Source organism: Corvus moneduloides, chromosome 7 (genome assembly GCF_009650955.1).
Source record: "Corvus moneduloides isolate bCorMon1 chromosome 7, bCorMon1.pri, whole genome shotgun sequence".
NCBI classification, from domain to species: Eukaryota; Metazoa; Chordata; class Aves; order Passeriformes; family Corvidae; genus Corvus; species Corvus moneduloides.
Window position 1 is genome coordinate 18,395,688 of NC_045482.1, and position 22,263 is coordinate 18,417,950.

Genomic DNA, 22,263 nt, shown 5'->3' on the forward strand with positions numbered 1-22,263 from the left:
GCAACCAGTTTTCATTTGCAGGAACTTGGACCAGTGTTTGTGTGCGAGATCCTCTCACAAAATTAATTTGAATGTTTCTGCTTTTTCACCTACAGAAAAGCCAAGATGAAAAACTCGGTTGCTTTTTTACTATCTTTGTACACTATAAAGTTCACATTTGGCAACTGGGACTTGGGAAGACAATGAACTCCTCCTCTCCTTCTCAGCTCCAACTAGACATATCTTTGCTTTGCAGTAATTTTTCATTTAAAAATATTTCTATGCAATTGCAACTAGTGAATGTGATCCAAAAGGTATTTTGCTCCTATGATATGCCTATAAAAATATAATTTTGCAATCAAAACTGTAATTGTTTATCTCCAAGTATGTGATCATGTTAAACTAAGCAATACATGGCATATAAAAAATTACTCTGTTCTCCTCCAGATTTTATAGACATACTGTCCTTAGATATAGAAAGATCTCCTAATTTTGCATGCTTTTAGCATTTTGGTAACACGGTACCCAAGAATCTAAGCTATTCTGTAGAAAAGAGTTTGGCATCATCAAAAAGGCTTCAAGTCAATGAATCCAACTTGTTTTTCTGCTATTGGTACAACATATTGGAATTCAACCAAATTAATAGCACTTTGTACCTCCACTTGTGTATGTCCCCAATTTTTTACAGCAAAACCTTCATATACACATCTAGTTACGAATATCTACAAACTTTTTCTTCAGCTCATATATCAAGTATAACAGCAACAACAAAATACATTTAATGCAGGATTTGCCAAAATGCATTAAGATCCTTATGCAAGTCTCTGTATCCTCACTGTTTGGGTTAGTGCCCAGGTTTATTCCAGCTGCATCGTTTTGAATGGATTGTGGACAGCTATGAAGATAATTAGAAAGAAAATGCAACAATATTGGCAGATGGAGGTCAAGCAAAAAAAATGCATTGAAGCAGAGTTGGGCCTTTAATCAAGTGAACAGGGTACTCCAACAATAGACCGATTTGAATAATTCTGCTCGAGTCAGAAGACTGATTAGTAAAGGTAAGGGTATCTTGGAAAAATAAGAACAGTTTTTCTGAGAATAAGAAATATATGGGGAAATCTTTTGCAGACTTATTCAATTACCCTGTTAGCCTCAGTTCAATCCTTTCAGAAGGAAAAATAGGCACCTCAATTGTAACTCAAATTATCACCTCTCTAGTGGTAGAGAAGGAAATTTAATTGTGAGAGAAGGACAACATTTAGCAGTCCCATGTACTTCAGGCAAAATAGCAGTGTACAGAACAGTCAGTTTAAAACAAAGGTCCCTGGACCAAATCAAACATATGGTTGAGCAGCCTTGCAGAACCATCTCATCTGTGTGACTGTACCATGAAACCACAGAGGAAAAACTCAAGTTTGCACATCAGATAGAGCAGTATCTAAATAATCTTCATAATAAAGAACATAATGAAATACATGTTAAATGTCTTCAAGAGCCTTGAGCTGGAAAACTACTGCGATGCTACCTTTCTTTGAGAAGACTGTAAATTTTAAGAGCTGTCTTGTTTCATTCATGCACATATGCTTGCGCAGAACATTTTGCACCAAATTCCTTTATCATGACACCTTTAGTGTTTATTTCCACTGCCCGAACAGATCACCACCTCCCTAAACCAACAGTGCTAGTTATAAACACTTCCAACACTGCACATAGTTGAAGAGAAAACCAGCAATCTGACACAATATGAAGGATTTTTCTTAATGCCTTCATTTTACTTATAAATGAAAGTAAAAGATACTAAAGTGGGATGTTGGAAACCTTTGTATTTACTTACACAGGTTTAGAAAATATTTTAATAACAATGCAATTTTCATATTCAGGCCAGTTGTATAGAGAAAGCCTTTCCTTCCAATGGTGACATGTCTCTATGTTCAGTTTTACATGAGTTTCAACCCCCTCTCACGGACTTGCTACCCTGAATCATCAGCTAAGGTGAATGATTGCATCAGCAGTCTTTTAAAAAGCAGCAAATGGGTACCTTCTGCATTCTCATTTACCTCTTCCTCTCCCCAAGGTGATTCAGCAGCAGACAAGGACCTCAACCTGACTTACCCCAGCCTCTTTACTATGAGGTACACACTTGTTCATTTTCAGAACTGGCTCCCCAGCTCACTTCATAGGGAAATCAATTTATCCTTCCTTTTTGGTGTATAATCTAACTGAGACTGACATGGTTCACATCCCCTCCCACCTGTGATGGTGAGGATCACCTGCTTTCACAATCACATCACATCTCTGTAATGATGGACAGCAGCTGCTCACAGAGAAAACAGCCAAACTAGAAAAAATGATGAAAAACAAAGCAAGGCCATTTAATGTAGTGGTTTTATAAGCTGCAGCCTCTGAAGATGTTGGACTCATCTTTGCATATAGAGGAACAGAAAGGAGAGATAAATGTATGTATGTTCACCCTATACATGAACCTGAGAATAAGAAGTATTTTGTCTTCAGAAAAAGCTCACACACTTATTTCTGTCAGCTCAGCTGTGCATTTCAATTCCTATCCTCTCAACTATGTGACAATAACCCAAAGGAAAACCTAAACCCACAACACCCCTACCCCATCTCCTCACCAGTGCAAAGCCAACAAAGATTCAAAGTGCCATGTGGATAGGGGAACATCCAAGTAAGTAATTTGAGGAAAAGAAAACACTCTGAACACCTTCACTGAAAAAAAAATTGCTTTGTCTGGTAGGAAACTGTTCATAGACAATGGTCAGGAGCCACAGTTAGCAGAAGTACAGCATAAGCATTAGCATTGTGCTCACAGAGGTACTGCCCTTAGGCATGAAAACTAGGTCTGTCTTCTCTGCATTGATCCAACTGCAGTTAAAGATCGTGTAATTCTTTTCAAAAAGAGTAAGGGATAACCCCTGGAGCTGGCCAACATTCCCTCTATAAATAACATATGTTCTCATAGCTAAAGCAATGTTTGAACAGCTGCTACATTTATTCCCCCAATAGCCAATTAATGGTTTTACTTATTTGTTCTTGTAAGTGATAAAATAATTCAGCTACATCGGATAAGCTCTCTGTGATTAAACACATTTATACTGATACACAAACACACACTGTGGTGCACTGCAAACAGTTCTGCCAGGGTAACATATTCTGAGCATATGTCTTCATGATTTTGAAACAGCTTTTAGAGTGACACTGTCATCCCACATACACTTTCCTATCTGGCAGAGATAGCGAGGAATGGCAGAGATGGCAAGGAATAATTTTTGAGCAACATACAATGACATACAAGTCAGTTTCTGGGTTCATCACTTGTAACACTTGGTTTCAGTTGTTCAAGAGTACAGACTTGGAAATGAATCAGAAAAGAGAACTAAAGCATGGCTGAAGAAAAGTGTAAGATCTGTCTCTGTGTGGTAATAAATCTCCTGGAAAATTTAGCTTTAGCATTTCATGACAGTATTATAAATTATTTACTATGTATCTCAGAGAATACATAGGCCTGTTTAAACATCCAGGAAGAGCAGGACAAGCTAATCTAAACCTTAGCTATAAACATGTACACAACTGCTCACAAAAAGGAAAATTCGTTTCAGCTGAGAAGCAGCTCAGACCTATGAGGCTGCAGAAGAACTTCAACACTTCATGGAGAAAAGCTCTCTCACAGCTTAAACAGAATATTTAAAATCACAGATTGGTTTGTAGAAAGAAAAGACCATCTGATAAAAAAATAGAAGAAAGGAAATTAAAGAAAAACATGGAGAAGATGAGAAATATTGCAAATGAAATATCTATTCCTAGCATCTTACTAGTTTACATTTGAAAGGATTCTGTTCTTTGTTAAGAGGACTTTAACTGAAGTAAAGCAGATTTGTCTCTCTAGCACAAAAGCTGCTGGCATGTGTTATGCTTCAAAAAGGGATTCTTTACATTTTGTTTTTATAGATGATAATAACTTGAAGAGACAAAAATACCCTTTCTCAGATTTCTTGTTTTCAGACCCCTAGCTAATTCTCTGATAGTTTTTACACTTATTATAGGGAGATTCCAACTTTCAGTATTATATTCAGGCCATTTCTTGCTGGTATAACCCACTGTATCAGCAATTTCAGCAACAGAGAACTTGGGCCACTGCCATTCTTCATTTCTACCCCTCAATCTCCTCTGAAAATGATGGCGTTCCAAGACTAGAGTTATAAAAAGATTAATTACTTTAGCCTAAGTGAATTCATAAGCTTCTACCCACAGTAGAACACATTAGTTCAAAAATAATATATTAAAAATTGTGGGTCATTATTAGATGTTCTAAAGAAGCACTACACACCCATAGCAACATTAAAATACTCTGGTAACACTGAACTGTTTTCATAAGGAGGGTAGTTCAGTTCTACCTCCAAGCACAGAACTGTCAAAGGAACCTTACTTTTTGAATGAGGCAAAATAAACTATGCACAACATACTGTTCCCAAGGCACTGTTAATACTTGACATGATAAGATATTAAACAATTTCTTACCTTCTCCCACTTTGAAAACATTACCTAAAGTCAATTCAGACTAGGATGACTATGTGAGCAGTTTAAACTATAACACCATGTATGGAATTTTTCCTCTAACATTGTTGCTCTGTTTTGAAGCTGGAATGTTTCCCTTGAGTGGATAATATGTGATTGCTTCCAGTAACAGTTTACATTAACATTTACATTTACTAGCTTATGTTCTCTTACTCTTTGTGACCCAGTTCAGTTAAGCAAAGATTTTGAATCTGACAATAAAGGCTCCTTTCAAACCTTCAAACTTTCGCTGTTAGGTGATGCCACATCAGATCTCAAATTTTTTTCTCACTATAAACAACTGTTTGGCAAAAAGTTTCATCCTCCACTGAGACATCAGCTTAGCTATGCATAGCCATAGGTGCTAGCTTAAAACCACAGTGCCTCCCTCACATCTATCTCCTCCCATCCCTCAAAGAGAAAGAGACAATATTTGACAGGTAGCGAAGAATTTCTCATTCTGCCACCCACTGTTGAATCCAAACAGAAAAATGGTTAATACAATGATATGCATGGAAACTACAGCCCCACATCCTTTCCTTTCCCCCCCAAAGTACTCTTTACTGTCCTCTAGCAGAGAAAGGCTATGGGGTTAGGCACACAGTTGATATGACCAGTAGGGTTATTTCTAGCCTACTTTATATTGCAGAGCAAAACTAAATTAGAGTTTAACTGTAGACAGAGTAAAGTAATTCACATTACTGAATCTGAAAACCTGACATTCTTATGAACTATAACTAATTCCTTACCCTTCAGCAAAGCAGTGCTGGGCTTCTATATTTTCAGATGGGGTCTATTCTCACAGATAGTGACAGCAGTGTCTTTTAAACAATTGAGCATAGAGCAGTTGTTTTTTAATAAAAATCAGTGACACTATTTTGGGGAAAGTGGAATGCTAATGATTTCATCCTGTTACACACCTATTACAAGACAACCTTTTTCTCCTCGGTTCCACAAAAAAACCCCACAAGCAGAGATTCATGATGCAGGTTTTTCAGCAGCTCCTGAAAGCCTTTGGACATATGGTGAATACTTGTGGCAAAGCATGCACTTCCTATGCTGGCATGCTGCTACTCTAATCAGATGTTACCAAACATGCAAAATACTATGTTCTTCTACCACTTTCAAGCATATAATTATAAATTATGGGTCAGTCTTAAAAGGAAGTGTGAGGTTTTTTGTTGTTCTTGCACCATGTGAATTCTGTCACACTAGAGAACTGCTACAATGCATAGTGAGATGAGGCACTCACCACTCCATACGAGTATGTGTCACATGTTTCAGACACTGGAAGACTTTGAATAACTTCTGGGGCCATCCATGGGAACGTGCCCACTAATGACATGTGTGTCGTATGGGAGTGGAATCTTGAGGCACCAAAATCACAGATCTGGCAAAAATAAATAAAATATTAAACTGGTATTAACAGTATCAACCTCATTCATCAGACATGGAAACATGCAGTCAAGCAGCAGCATCTGTTTTCAAATAATTAAAGTGTTCATACCTTTAACACACCATCAGCAGCTATAACAACTGAAAATGAAAAAACAAAAGGTTACAAAAATGCTGAGAACAAGTCCAATACATTTTTACAGCAAAATACTTTGGTTTTCAATAAGACAAATGACCCTAAGGTGAGCCAGCACCTGAATGTGCACACCTGTCCTGGTTCCTTTGAGAAGCTTACAGAACATATGCTGGATACCTGCAAGCCTCCAAAGAAATGCAAAATCTTTCAGGTCTTACTGAGTTAAAAGACAACACCACCACAGATGAACTTCATTCTCCCCAGTATAGTTAGGTTTAACAAGAAGCTCTCGGGAAGAGTTGTTAATAAAAGGAGAAAGCCTACAACCAAGGTGAGACCTACATATTTCTTGACTATTATCTCCCTGTGTGTCCCTCCTATCCCACCACTAGTAGTAGAAGTTTCATCTAAAAGGCAATGTTCAGCAAATTTCAAGAACGACTGTCAATTGCTAAGTACAGACTCCACACTCAATGTGTATTACTCAAAAGCCTGAGTATGTGTCAAACCTCAAAAAAAGCCACAGTAAAGACAAGATTTTCTGATAAGAAATAATAGGCCTTATCCAGCCTATTGTGTCTGGTGTCTGCCAGCCTTCCCTGGTACTCAACCTTTCCAAATAGGAAAAGGATGTGAGGAGTGCCCAGGCAGTGTCTGAAAGCTGATGAGATGGCCAATCATGGCCAGCAAGACACAAGTTGGAAGAGCCCTCCACAGTGCTCTAGATGATGCCAAGTCTGTAGTGAACTTCAGACAGGCTCAGGATGGGGAGGAGGGAACAGGCTCTTCTGCGCTTCAACAAGTGAAGCTTTGATGACAACCAAGGCGTTAGTTAGTTCTGCTTGTTCACAAAGCTCAGGCACAGACTTAAATGCCACATTAACAGGTAACAGTAAACACAGAGCATTTCAGTGTTTTGCTACTTTACCATTCCTGGACTTCAGGTCCCTGTGGATAACTTTGACTGGAGCTTCCATGTGTAAATAGTGCATTCCTACACAAAACAAAGGAACAATCCAGTTAGGCTGAGGAGGGCCATCACATATCTCAGTCATGTTTCCTGGTTCCCACTAGCTGTACTCATTACGAGTTGCCATACCTGTATGCCATATTGACATGCTGAAGGAGAAGCAAAGCTTCCTGTAATCTACCTCGAGTAAAAAGCACTAAGCAAAGCTCACATATATCTCAGAGCATCTATATGGATATGCTAATGGTTTTTAACATCATATGTAGTTATTTTCTCTAACTATATAGTTAAGGAGGTGTCTACACAATTAAGCCAGATATTAATTTACTTTTTTTTCATTAGTTTACACTAGTTCTTGTGTGGTCAGTCACAGAGAACACAAAGGATGGAACAGCTTATTCTACATTATTATACAAAGAATTTCAGTATGTTTGCTGAGAATAAGCCCTTAGCTTCCTTAAATGCCCCAAATCAAATCAAATGTGAGGGCAATTATGCACTTTACCTCATAATTACTCTACATCAGCAAAATTACCCTCTTGGGACTTAGGAGCACACCAGAACTGGCTCACAGAAGCCATTTTCACTCCAGAATATTTTGGATTCATAATAAACAAGGAACATATTACAAAGAACAGTGAATGGGTTTTGCTTTTTTTATTTATATATGTTTGGTTGGTTTTGTTACAATTTAAATAAGGAAGACTAGGAAGGCTCTCCTGACTTTCTAAGGAAAGCATCTCCAGCTGTACATTTGCTGGCTGTGTAGGATAGCATACGCCACTATTCTTGCTTACCTTTAGCTATGTCAGTGGCCCAGGTCATGATATGATCCATATCCATCTCTTCACTTTTGTTACTATTAATGTAATCAAACAGTGAGCCAGCAGAAGCATACTCTGTTAAAAAACAGCAACAAACACAACATTTTAAAACATTGCACCTAACTTGAAAGATGTAGTAGAAACTCTGCCAGTTCTACAAAGCAGTCAACCTCTGCCTTAATGACAAAGAACTTGGGGTCGACAGCCTAATATTATTACCAGTGTAGTAGGAGAGTTTATCTGATTATCCCTACAGACATAATCTACTACTAACAAAAAATGAAAAAACAAACAAAAAAGTGTAATCATATAGAAAAATAGGCATTAAAATGAAAAAGCGTTAGAAAGGTCTGGCATCAAGAAAGATCAGGCAAAGCAGTTCAAATTCCAGAGTAAAAGGTTCTGTATGCTCCTTGTTCAGGACAAGCAGATGTTTTTCTTAATTTCCCTTAACTGTACCTACAGAATCCCACAGCAGGATTCTGTGGATACAAACAAGGGCTTTTGGGGCCCACTGGTGTTTGGAAGTGTGGCAGATGGAATCCAGTCTGACTATCAGAGTTGCAGGGCTTAAAACAGGAATAACAAGCTGGTTATACCTACACATATTTAGATGTGAAACTGGAGACAACTCAAATCTCCACAGTACCACTTTCATATCATCTAAAATTCTTACTTTTTTGAACAGTGCATTTGCCACTCTTGATCAGAACAGTTAATAGATTAGTTTGGTGGTATCAGATCCATCTTATTGTTTCTAAAATCAGAGGATACTCCCCACTGGTAAGCAGTACTGTGTATAAATGATGCCCCATAACAAAATATAATTTTTAATTTTTTTTTTTTTAAGTAAAGCCACATGCTAAATACATAATGTTCTGTTACGAGGAAAGGGTTTGCAGGTAGAAAGTCTCCTATTTCCCATGGAGAAAAAAACGGAAGGATGAAACTAGAAATCTAACACGGAGATAAGCAGGACAGATTTCCCTGTGCTGCAGGTCATGTACAGTAGTTTAAAGGCTGTAGCTCTTCCCCTCAGTATTTCTTAAATAAGTTTTATGCTTATTTAGAATTCATTGATGTTTCACCAAAAACACAACAGGAGGTTCATAAGATGAAGCAGCTGATACATTTTCTTTTATCTGTTTGCAATGACAGGGCAGGCACATGCCACCCAGCGCAGCCCAAGTAGCACAAAGACCAGGGGATACAAGGGATACAAGGAGCAACTTAAGCCTTTTGTCCCTCTCTCCCAAGGCTATTCAGTGTGCTTCTCAGGCAGAATTTAGAACCTACTTAGAAGACTCTCAAAATCTTCACATCATTTCAAAGCAGCCACAAAATCATTGCCTACATCAAAGGTATCTGAATTTTTTTAATAATAATATTAATCAACGATTGATACATGATAGGCTAAATGAATACAAAAATTTCCATTGTTCCTCACCAAGGAAATCAAAAACACTGGGAGACCACTGCATGGGGAGGGAAACAGACCAAACTGAATCTGCAGCCTAGAACATGGCAGGCCAGATGGGAAGACTCCAGTGCTAAATGAAAGAGGGAGAAAACAAGAAGTCCCTTGAAAGTAAACACTCAAGTGTTAGCTTTGGATCACGCTGCACAACCTGCCACTGAAAGGACAGACGTGTACCTTCGGATGTCACTGAGAGAGGAGTAAGCTGCTGACCTGCACATTTCCACAATTAAAACAGAAGCTTTTTTTACCCGTGATGTCATCATCTGTCTTAAAAATGGCTTCTTCAGGAATAGGTTGGCTGCATGCTTTACATGCCTTTACAGTGCATAATTTGATCCAGCAGGGTCAGGGACAACTCAGCTCCTCCAGCCCTTTGCCACTCTGTGTGAACAGAGGCAAGTAAGCTTCAATCAACAAAGCTCCACTGTTATAATTTCTTCTATATACTTATTGTGCCACAGGTATTTACTAGGAGCTTATGGATTTGGAAATCATATTGCAAGGACAATGTTTTGTCAATAATAATGGAAAAGAAATACTTGCTTTAGAAAGGAAAGCTCTGATTGCCTTACTGGACGCACCCTGTGATGGGCTATGGGATACATATGGTTCTGTGCAATGGGGGCAGAAGCTCTAAGAACCTTTTGGGATGAGGCAGCTGTGGCCAAAGGCCATATCTGAAAGCTACACATTGAGACTGCTGCTGACAGAGATGGCCAGTAACATCTAGAACAATGTGATCCACGTCAGCAGCTCACTGAGCATCAGGATGAGCTGGAACACTGACATACATCCCAGCAGGAAAGCATTCCTTTTAACTGCAGCTGTAGCCCTTCTCAGAGAACTCTTTAACAACCCCACATAAGACAGTACATGCAGCTAATGTTCAGTAGATGCCAATACTTGGCTCAATGCTCTCATCTCCATCACTCTGAAGGAACATTCGTTTCTCAAGATTTCTTCTTGTTTGTGATTTTCTCTCCCAAGAATGAATCTGACTAAACCACAGGGTTAAGTTTGCAACACTGAAGGCCATCCAGAAGATCACAAAGTGAAAATCCCTCTAAAAGACATTTTAAGCATAATTAACATTTCTTTTATCAGTAGCCATTCTCTCATTTGAAAACAGTGTGGGGAAATGGAACCTTGCTTCCCTTCCAACCCATAAGACTCCAGTCTCCTTAGAAGTTGCACGAAGAATCAACACAGTATGCTAAAAAACCCCCAAACCTCTTTCTTCTTTAGCCAGGTATGATCAGAGTTCCTGTGGAACAAAGCTGTTGAACTACACACCATAGTCCCTTTCTCACAGGTAGTTAAAGAGTCCTCCTTCTCAACAGCACAGTGAATTACTTTAATTGCTGTTTGTCCTGTGACTGGTAAGCAGGTCATATGTCCTCCAAACACTGACCTTTTGTGAGATCAAGCTGAGGACTTCTGATCCAGACATCATCCCAGGTCATCGATTACACCTCTCCTTTGCTACTCTGCTTGCTGGTTTACACTTACATTAAAAAGGCTAGTAAAATTACATTACTTGATTTATTAGCTTTCTATTAATTTTATTGCCTCCAGAAGGAATTCAAGCTCCTGTCTATATGCTATCATCAATGCATTTCTGAGTGGTGAAGACTGTAGTCACCCCATGCACCTCTGGAATGCTGACTGCCACACCATGACCTCCAGTATGCTGATACTCCTGCAGTAAGCAAAGCTCCCTATGCCCTGAAAAGTGCTGCATTTTGGATGTGCTCCCACCAGATTACACTGCTATCTGCTGTGATAACCAGCAGTCTAAGAGGCAGGTAGAAATAACTGAATTTTCACAAGTTCTGACCACCATCTAAGAACCAATAAAAACCTTACTGGCAGTGACTCAAATTGGTATTAGATTGTGCTACACACAGAAGACTACTCCTCACATTGAACTTTGAAAGGTTACAGACATGCCAAAACATGACTCCTAATCCACACTATCATGCATTTTATTTCTCCAAACATTTGTTTCAGCAGATGGGAAATTTCTTTGCTTTCTACTCCTATCTTACGTAGTTTGTCCCATACAGGAAAGGGAGAAAATTCTGTATCTGGACTATCTCCCAAGATAAGGGCAGGAAGCTTAAAGCTGTAAAAAAAAAAAACCAAAAAAAACACCACCAAAAAACCCCAACAATACCACAAAAACCAACTTCTGCATAATTCTAAGAATGTCAAAACAAATGAAACCTAGCTTCCAGTGAATAAAGGGAGGTGTCTTACAATGTCTTATAAACCCTTGACTCTATTTCAAGCTCTTCCATTTGTCCACTTCACAATGCAAATTCTCCTATTTTCAATGCAGGCAGAACTCATGGGGCAGCTTTGCTCTGAGCAGGTACCCAGCCTACCCTCCTCACAGAACCAGCCAGAACTTCGTATCATGAAAATCTCTGCTTTTGTGACATGCCCAATTAAAATGGAAAAGCAGTTCTCTGAACAGGGAAAGAGAACACAGTGCAAGCCTCTGTTTAAAGGGGTCCTGCAGTTGTGCATTAAGAACACCCTAGGCCCCATCTGCCTCCATGCTGCCACCAGCTATGCTCCCAGTCTGGTTCCCACCTCCAGCACTCCCACTTACATTGAAGCCGGTGGTGCCATGCACCCTTAACATTTAAAGAAGACCAGAACAATTAGCAAAACATTGTAATTGGGCAACATTGGAGATAACCTTTTAAAACTGGAGTTTTAAAGAATAAAGAAAAAGGTCAGAAAAAATTCTTACCTGTAACTATGCCATAATTTGGAGGTTCAATGACAGCTCCATAGAACTGAATGATGTTTCTGTGACTGAGCACACTGAGTATTTCTGCCTGTTGAAAACAAACAAACAAACAAGTTAGACAATTAGGAATGGGTCATTTACTATGATAGTTTATTTTATACCTCAGTGGGTACACACACATATACAACATATTTTTTATATATATATGTATATATATATAATATATATAAAAGCACATATATATCTAGAAAAGACTGTTCACAAATGCTTGGTATTTGAAAACCTAGTGAGAGAGTCTGGCAGATGAATGCTTTGTATGTTTGGGGGGGGTGGGAAAAATAAATTTCAGACTATTCTTTCATGGCCAAGGCACTGATGTAGGAAGTTAAGTCTTTGGAAAAACTGAAGACCTTGGAAAACTTTATTCCAAGAAAGATCTGGGATTTTTGGCAAAGCAGCAGCAGTCCTATCCAGAATTTGTGTTTATGCACAAAGTACCATGGGTTCAGCGAGTCCAGTGTTCCAGGCTGTTACAGCATACCATACACACACAGCTCCATCCAATGTTTACTGGAAATGTGGAATTTCCAGGCATGCGCTGTGGAGTCTGATTAAATACACACAGCAAGCATCTTTGAGATTGCCAAATAGCCAGCAGTGCAGCTGAAACTGCTCCTCAATGTAGAGTACAGATGTTTGGCAATTCTGGATAAAAACGCAAAACCTTCAAATTCTACTTGAATAATGCTGCTGGGCTTCAGCAAGAGACTGCAAGACAATGAGACTGTACCAACATAAATTAAGACATACACACCCTGTAGTTTTTGAGAAAAAAGGTCAGATATCTCCTGGAAGCTGTCTCAACAGTCTCACCTCTGTAGTGTATTAAAATAAATACTCAACAGATTTTAGACACATGTTTTTGCACAAGTATACATATTATGCAAATACAGATATGTACTATTTTATATTTTTCTCCACTGTAATGCTTTACTTTAAGACTTCGAGATTATGTTAACTCTATACCAGGCAAGAGCATCTAACAAGAACAACATCACAATTAACTCCTCAGAACTTATCAAAAGTATCTGACAGATCCCTTCACAGACCTTTGACTGGCAGTGGGAGTGTTGCTGTTTACCCAGAGGAGAGTTTTCACACATATTCTTAGATAACTGCCAATTAAATTATTTTGTGGACTTCTAGGTGAGTCAGCCTGCAGTATGATTTGCTGAAAACAGCATACATTTTAGAAGTTAATTTTCTGGTATTATGAAAAAAGATTACTCACTTGATGGTAATACTATTTTTCTTGCTGAGCAGGCTAAGCAGCATGAAGAGTTAGTGTAACCCAAGTTAAGTTCAAAGCTATAGTTAAAGATTTAATTGAATATGTGTAAATGTCTGTGCATTAGCTAAAGATAAAGGTCTTAATTGAAAACTGTGTTGAAGTTACTCAAAAAGTCTTTAAGCAACAACAGCAAAAAATTGAGTCATCTAATGCCTTTATCTGTAATTATGCAATTAAGCACATGTATCATGGTACCCCCTATAAAACACAGGCCAAACAAATACCGCTTTGCTATAGCTCTACATTTATTACAGTAGCAGTAGCTGATGTACCATGGGATTCTGCATCAAAACTGCTATAGCTTTTCTGTCTTCAGTGAATCTACAAGGCCACAAAATAATTTAACTGGCAGCTACCTAAGCAAATGTGGGAAGATTCACCTGCAGTTAAACAGCAACACTCCTAGAGCCAGTCAAGGGATCTGCCAGCAGAAGGAGCTCTGCCCTCCAACTGCAGCCCCACCAGCCTCCCAAGACAAGGGACTCTTGCAGCAGCAGCAGCATGAGTTGTACCTCCAACCTCCTTTGCTAGCCTGGAGGATGCAGGTGACTGCTTAGTCATCCAAATCTCCATCTCAGAAACTTTTGTATTATGTTTGTATATTCCTTAGGAAATACTCAATTGGGCAATGTCCTCTAATTCTTACCAGCATTACTGCCAGATTACCAGGAGACCTAACTCTCCTTGACTGCATATCTGAATATTCTTATATGAGACAGGAATAACACAAACAGTTAGACAAACCATCTAAAACCACCTTTTCATGAACACCTTGGTTGGAGCAATGGAATAAAACCATCTTCTTGTAAAGTACTTAAAACACACCATGTCTTCAAAGCTCTGAGCATGCCATCTGCTGTGGTGTTTACAACACAAGTACTTCAAGAGGTTATTAGAATTAAATTGATGGGTCTCACATTTTTTTCCCATAGCATAATATATTTAGGTCCCAGCTATAAAAGTAGTACTAGATGAATCTTTTAGGAGAATGATTAAAACTGTGCCATGATTAACAAATCCAAGTGCCATAGCTCCCTATTCCATCATAACTATGTGCAGAACGCAGTGACTGTTCTCCATCTCACACAATTTGCTGCTGGATCCAGTGAAAGCCCATCAGGGTCAGTGGACAACAGAAGGGCTACACTGCAGCAACGCCAGCAGCAAACTCAAGACTGACCAATCACCCAGTGCTACCACAACGGGACTGGAAACAAAATATGAACATTAGCCCAAGAAGACAAGTACTTCACTGGCACAGACACACAGAGCTTTTATCATTGGAAATGCAAAAGAAAATTTTTACCATTATCTTATTTACATTATATACACTAAGATCACATTACAGAAGTATGAAAAAAATGCTGTGTTGACCATGGCTAATACCATCACCTTCACACTGATGTTCATACCCTAATCTGGGATTTAACAGATACCAAAGCAAGCTTCCATCTAAGAAATCCAGAGAAGCACCTTCTAATTGCCCACAGATACAAAAATTAACAACTTTGGGGTAAAAAAAATTGCCAACTGTTCCTAAGGACTATTATATCAGAAAGAAATCCTCTCTAAACACTTTTAATCACTCTGCTGTTGGTTAGCACTAGCGATTCTAGACTATTCCTTTCATGTTTTGTTCTTTTCTGTTGCTGTAGATCAGCTGTGAACTCTATTAGCCAATTTAAAGACACTTACTCCTTACAGCGAGAATCAGATGCAAGCCAGTCCATATCTTTGAAGCTTTTGTACTATCTTTGACAAGAAGGTGCCGTATTTCAATGAAAATTACTTTCAGATAGCAAATTACAGAGTGGTGGTTAAAGACTGGTATTTCAAAGATTTCTTAGACACTAACAAGAATATTTAGAATCACCTTTAAGCATCAAAACTGTACTTAAATCCAAAATGCCTAAATGCTTGAAAGAAAATCTTGTCATGCATCTGTCTGTCTAAAGACTGTTGAAGAAGTCAGCCCTTGCTAGGTTGGGCATGACGCTCTTCCCTCAGTAAAGCTGCTGTCTATTTTATGCAAGCTAAATGAGTACCAATTTACTTCCTAAATAGCGATGACAAGTAACAAGTATTCAACTACTTCATTACATCTGTTTTTTGTGTGAAAGACAGAATTTTATTTTTTTAAAGGCTGGATTGAACCAGAACTAGCGGAGTTCTGCTGAAGGAAACACATCCAAACACATAAATACGAAGTCCCTGGACTTAACATAGAGACACAGATGCACAAGGTAACTGCAGTAGAGTTGAATATTATGCTTTGTGCCATTATAAGCTAAGTAAGAGCCTGTTACTGACCATCAAACTATGCTATAACTGTTCATACTGCGCTTACATCACAGGTATGGATAAAATTATGTCCCTCTGTTGAGTCCTGCTGAAGGGATTACAGACTGCACACCATTTCTCAAAGGCAAAGGGATTCAGATTTCTAAACAAACCTAATCCACTGCTTACATAATTCAAATATCACAAAATCCAAGGTCAGAACAAATTACATTGAAAACTTTTAAATTTAATTCTCACTTACTGGGTTACTGTAAATCAAACCCAATTAATAAAACAATTACAGTATAAGAGTTTGGAATTCAGGTAATCCCTAAGTGTACTACCAGTGTAATTGTGTCCTGTGAACCATGGTATGGATCACAGTGTTTAACAGGTAATTTGGTTTTATGCCTGTTTAATCTCTACTTATTAACATATGTGAAAATGACAATTACATCATCTAAGACTGACATCACCCTAGAGATGCCTGTAGACCCACTAGTACTGTTCTTAACCTTGTAGTACAAACAACCATGCATGGATAACCATATCTTCAGGTGTTTCAGCAGGAAAAAACAAGATCCTCCTCTAGGTCTCGTCTGTGTTCCGCAATTGCTGGACAGAAACCACGAACACAAATTCTAAGCACAGCCAGCAGCAGATGACGGGACAAAGCAAGCTGCCTGGACAGCATGGTCTCGTTAAGAGAAGCATAAGCCTCAGCTCACCAGGATGACCCAAGCCCACACTTGTTTTTGCTCTGCCTTGTACCAATGCAGCAAAAGCAGCAAGTGCAGATCAGCTCTGATGAGGTCTTCAAGGTCGCTGCTGACTGCAGATGTGGGCAATGGCCACCTGATGCTGAGCTGGCATTACTTGGGAATCAGACAAGGCCGTATCGTCAGATCTTTAATTGCAGCCGCAAAGACAGTAAGGATGTGGACGGAGGCACTTTGCATACAGCTGTGTTGTTGCTTGCCAGCTACTCATAGCAGCTGCAGCTGCTCTTGTTAGAGCTCCCTATCCCAAGGCAGTTAAAGTTAGCAAAGACCAAACGACTCAGCATATTTTAGTTACTCTAGTTCTCCTTGGAAATATATTAGAAATTTGTTATGCTCACACTTGTAGTCAAGAGAAGCGATCAAGGGCTTGGGCTAGCAGTCTATTCCAGCAGCACAGCTGGAACTGTAGAAGAACATCTGTTCACAGAGTTTTTCAGTATCAAAAGACTTTTTTCCATGGGTTCAGACAAACTGAGCCCAAAGCAACTCAACCACCACTTCTTCTAGGTGGCTTTGGAGCAGCTGACTGGAAAGAGTAAAGTACATTTCCACCCTGGTCTGAGCACACTGATTTAGGAATAACACAGGAAATAGCTGCAGCCACTTGTGAGACCATTGGGTCAGCCAGCAGCCAACCAACTTTCCTGCTAGTAAATCAGGTTAACTGCACAGCAAGTGGCACCTTCCCTCCATGCAAAATTACAGAGTTAGACATGGTTAGCTACTTAATCTGATTAACACAACTTCCTTAACTGCCTTATATTTATTATTACATTATGCAAAAGTTTGGCTATTTAATTTTCCAGAGAAATTTTTGCCATGTTTATTAAGGAGATATTTAGACACACTTAAGACAGCTTTGGAAAGATTTTTTTTTTCCTAAGTCTTGTAGCATTTTAAAGGCTTTGACCTTTGTCATGTTCTTGGGAGAGTTGCAACTTAGCTACTCTCAGGAGGTTTTACGTCCTAATAAAAGGGCAGCTGGAAGAGGCCAGCTGATGTTTTAGTAAAATCATTCTATTAGTGACAACCACATACAAAAAAGATACAGAATGCTAATATATATAAATCCCACACCTTTATTTCTAGACTCCTGCTCAAAAGTATATCCACTCTATCTCCATTTCCAGGGTCTCATGAATCCAATTCTTTCTTGTGAATTTACTGATGTCTAAGAATGGATGACACCTCTTACCATACCAGTTTCTCTAGGTGAACAAGCCCAAAACATCATTTTACAGATGCAATACTAAGACAATCAGCATCTGTCATTCCTAACAAATTATCTTCTCAATATGCAATAAAGGGATACTTAAAGAATTTCAGAAACATAGAATTATTACCATGAATTATATAGCAGGATGTTAAGTAATTATTACAGTTTTGAACACTAAAAAGAAAATTAAACAGGTACAAAATAAAAAATTAGGACTTTGCTTACTGATTTGTCTATTCTCATAAGGTTTTCTAAGGAAAAAAATGAAACCAAGAATTTTGTGCTTTGGGGGCCCCAAATAACGAGTAAAAGATACTGATTGTCCAGTTTAATGAATTTTTGTTAAATCTGTTAAACTGTCTTTAATACTAACTAGGCAAGACAAAACCCACATGAACATGGCAAAGCCAAAGAATCCTCAGTGAGATTTTTTTACATGCAAATAAGCAGTTACCAAGTGCTTCAATGGGCACACTCCCAGCATGTGTTACCATCTCTTCCCATAGGCCATCATAGTTTTAAAACTATGGTTGCATGTCACTTAAAGCTGTGTGAGCTTGGGCTTCTTTTTTAGTACTCATTTAGATGATAACTTATCCCTAAAAAAAGCTGTTTTCTATAGGCCACTTACATGTTAAAACTGTCAGCACTTACATCTTAGAACACAGCCTCTATATTCAGGCTGTATTAAGAAACAGTATCCTGTTTCTTAAACCATACAGAAAAGAGTTAAATTACATTCTCAGATTGATGTCACCAGCATTTCTGTAAATAACAGAATTAAATTCTCATAAGTACGTCTACAATGACATACAAAATTTGTACTTTGAAGCATTTTGATTGAGGAAATCTTTGAAAGCATCAAATTTGCATCCAAAATTGTGTCCTACACTGTTACAAATCCCAGAGACTAAAGTGGAAATATACAGGAAACTAATAAATTCTTATTGCTATATAATCATCTTGCCATTATTTTAAATTCACTGGTGTATATCATCAAAAAAAAAAAAAATCTCATTTTTGGAGATACTGTGATGAAACACACACTTTAAATACCTCGTATTGACTCTAAAGCTACAATCTTAAAGAAAGAAAAAACACACTACCAAGACAGCTCAGTTCTGTTAAACTGTCATAATGTACCACAGGTAAGGAATATGGACATAAATTTATTAAATGCTGTTATAGGCTCACCCCACCTTATGAAATTCACTTTGAAATAATTAATTTGCATCATGCAGCACCATAGGACTTGTTAGTAGTAAGATGTATGGGATACTGACCATTTGAAAAGAAAACTGGGTTTTGTACTCTACTATAGTTCTTTATAGCAAGCTTTGCACACAACTTGGTATGTTATGGATAATTTGAAGGCTATGAGATTAAAAGTACTAGCTAGCAAATTCAGAATGTGCCCGTCAAAACACTGCAAAGGCTTGTTCAGCCCATGAAAAGCAGGCTGGTCCCTCTAAAAATCACAGTGGATTTGTCCTTGTGATGCGGCAGCAGAGCCTCTGCCCTGTGCAGCAAGAGGGAGTGAGATCAAGCTAACTGGCTCAATTCTCACTCTGACCTCCATCAGCCCAGTGCAACGATCACGCAGAGCCACACCGCACTGACCAAGAAATTGCAGGATCGTGGTGTTGGTTTTCCTCATGAGGAGGGTTAAAAACTTGTTATCCATGAGAGGAGGCTGCTAACAGACTGATGAAACCAAGCAGAGGCACTTTCTGCAGAAAATCCTTACAGAATGTTTAGTAAGCTTGAAAAAATTCTGCGTTACACTTCCAGTGCCATTTACAAAAATATCCAAACAACCAAAAAACAAACCCAAAGATTATGGAAAAATAACTCATTTCTTAGACAGATTTCAAGTAGAAATACACCCACAGGATTGTTACATTTTGCAGCATACAATGTGACATTGTATGAGCATTTAATATTAAGGTATCTGATAAAGGCAGATCTGCCAAGAACAAGTTTAGTTTGGATTTCACTACTGTTATTCACATAAAGTAAAACCATTCAAAACTATGTATTTGTATTGGTGTAAGAGTTTAGAAATGAGCAATGTCCTGCAATATTTGTAATTTTTAATTCAGGCAGATTTGGAGTACTAAACTGCCTCCAGCTGCAAAGCAACACCAGCAATTGAGTAGAAACAATAGATGAGTGGCCTAAACGGCAGGGCTGAAATACCTGAGCTCCCATAGAGCTGTTTATTTTCAGCAATCATCATTTCTCTTTTCAGTGCTGGGAAATTTTCCAAGTTACTCACAATCATTTTGAACACAAACTGGCTTTGACTATGAAGAACAGCGACAAAACCCTCAACATTCCTAAAACACAACCGAATAACGAAACTTGAAACTTTCTGACTCCTGGCACACTCTGCAGGTGAGAAAATATCATGGCTAATATGCAACACAGGGATCATTCCAGACTCAACAAATGGAAAAATATCCAAGGAAATTATTTCTGATATCAAATTCACTGTAAGTTTCACGGCACCTTGTTGAAAAGGCATTTTGGTATGAAAGTGATGGGCAAAACGAATCCCCTCTCAAGGAGCCATGGCCATACATACACAACTAGAGCAGTGATTTTTCTGAGGTCTGCAGAGTATTTGTAAGGAATCTGGATAAGACAACCCAGAACAAGTCAAATCTCATTATACAATGGCTTTTGCTGAACAATTAGCACAGACCCCAACAGAGACAGCAACAGCTGTACTTCTGCATCCTGATCCACTCCTCTAAAGCAGTTATGATCCTTACAATGAAGTATTTTTCCATCTTGATCATGAAAACTGTAATTTAACCACAGGTAAAAAAACCCCATCATGTTCTTGATGAACACTCACTTACAGGCTGTCTTAGAATGGATAAATCAAACCTGCTATAGCTAATGACAGGGACAACACTTGATGGGATCCCTCTAATTGGAATCCTAGTGAATGTTATAATTCCAGAAAATGTTCCTCAACCAGGCAGGCTGAGCCCACCATAATGAAACAAACACTTCACAAGACGTGTTACCTGTTACATGTTAACAGCAAACCATAAGGTTTTGTTTTGCACATGGGCTGCTAGAGCTCTGCACAAAGTTCTTCCCAGCTATCACTCAAAAATGAGCTGCCCCTGCAGAAAAGGTATGAATCGCTCCCTACCCGGAGTCCACCTAACTCAAAGAAGCTTTCAAAACAGAACTTACAGCTGTGACCAGCAGGCATAAAAAGGAAGGAGAGAAAGTACTTGCCAACTACAGATGTTGGCACTCTGCTGAAGCAAATGAGAATCATCCACGGATGAGAGGCATTTTTCTGTGACATTTACCTACCCCAAAGCACAACCTCACGAATCTGAGGTTTTCAGGAAAACAAGTTGACACCATTATCTGAATGACACACATCATGATTTTATGTGAAACTGTCCAAATAATCCAGCATGAATCATGGTGAAGTCTACCTGCTTTTCAGAAAAGCCACTCTTCTTCATCTAAGACTGAAAATTGTATTTTACTTAGAAATTTGGTTCAAATGCTACTCCTGTTGTGCAGCAATGACCAAAAAAATAAAACTAGATGACACTCCTGAAATTTTGAGCTTTTATTTTAATAAACATGGACCCAGTGTTTATTTTTTCTTGGGATTCTTCATGCTGCCTTTATGGTAGCTCAATATACCTAATGGGGAATGAATAACATTTAAAAGACCAGTTACAAAAATGAAGATCATCTATTTTGTGGTTACAAAACAACTGACATGCACTACTGACCCCATTGCCCTGCACTGTGCTCCCTGAGAACCTGCAATAAATGAAACAGAAGAGAGGAAGTAGGAACTCCATATACTTGGGACCACAGGAACTTTCAGGACCAGGGTCACGTGCAGAGTCCAACAAAACCTCTCTCTCCTGGACTGTACTGAAAAAGCTGAAGAGAAGGCATCATGCTACAGCTAATGACAATTCTAACCTGAATCTGAGTGCAGCAGAGAGAATTTGCATCTCTTCCTATTCTAGCAATGCCTGTAGCCTTTGCATAACTACTAGCTGTTTGATTTATGCTCCAAGCACGACAAGGATTAGATTAGCAAAGTTCAGTACAATGAACTGAGCTCACAAGCTGGATCCAGGGCCCAGGAGCTCCATGATGTTTGGTGGCACAGAGTACATTCAAATCCACAACAGGTCCTTTGGCATAGAAGAATAACAGCATCATATATACCACAGCTTCCCATTTTCCAATGCCAGACGTACACAAGCCCTTGCCTAAGAAATTGACTCCTATCAACGATCAGACAGAAGCAAATGTAATTTTCCATGCACCTTCAGGTCAAGCAAGGTTGGAACGACTTTAAGCATTCTCCTTCAACCAAGCAAAATCATCCTCTAGCAAAGCTTTGCTGCCTGAGACACAACTCTCTAGAAGACACAGCAAGAACTCTTCTCTGCCCTGTCACAGCTGTATGGCTGTGCGACATTTCCCTTCCCTTTCTACACCTGCTGCTACTGTGC

General features: G+C 38.8%; 1 protein-coding gene across 2 annotated transcripts in view; it reads right to left on the reverse strand.

Moving 5' to 3' along the window:
- Positions 1–22,263, reverse strand: part of MAP3K20 (mitogen-activated protein kinase kinase kinase 20) — a 93,112-nt gene that overhangs the window by 51,937 nt on the left and 18,912 nt on the right. For both annotated transcript variants that reach the window (XM_032114872.1, XM_032114873.1), the window contains exons 3-7: positions 12,118–12,205; positions 7,850–7,951; positions 7,011–7,076; positions 6,059–6,087; positions 5,804–5,941 (exon numbers count right to left, since the gene is read on the reverse strand). In XM_032114872.1, coding sequence (XP_031970763.1) covers positions 5,804–5,941; positions 6,059–6,087; positions 7,011–7,076; positions 7,850–7,951; positions 12,118–12,205 — 423 coding nt within the window. The remainder of the gene's footprint in view (positions 1–5,803; positions 5,942–6,058; positions 6,088–7,010; positions 7,077–7,849; positions 7,952–12,117; positions 12,206–22,263) is intronic.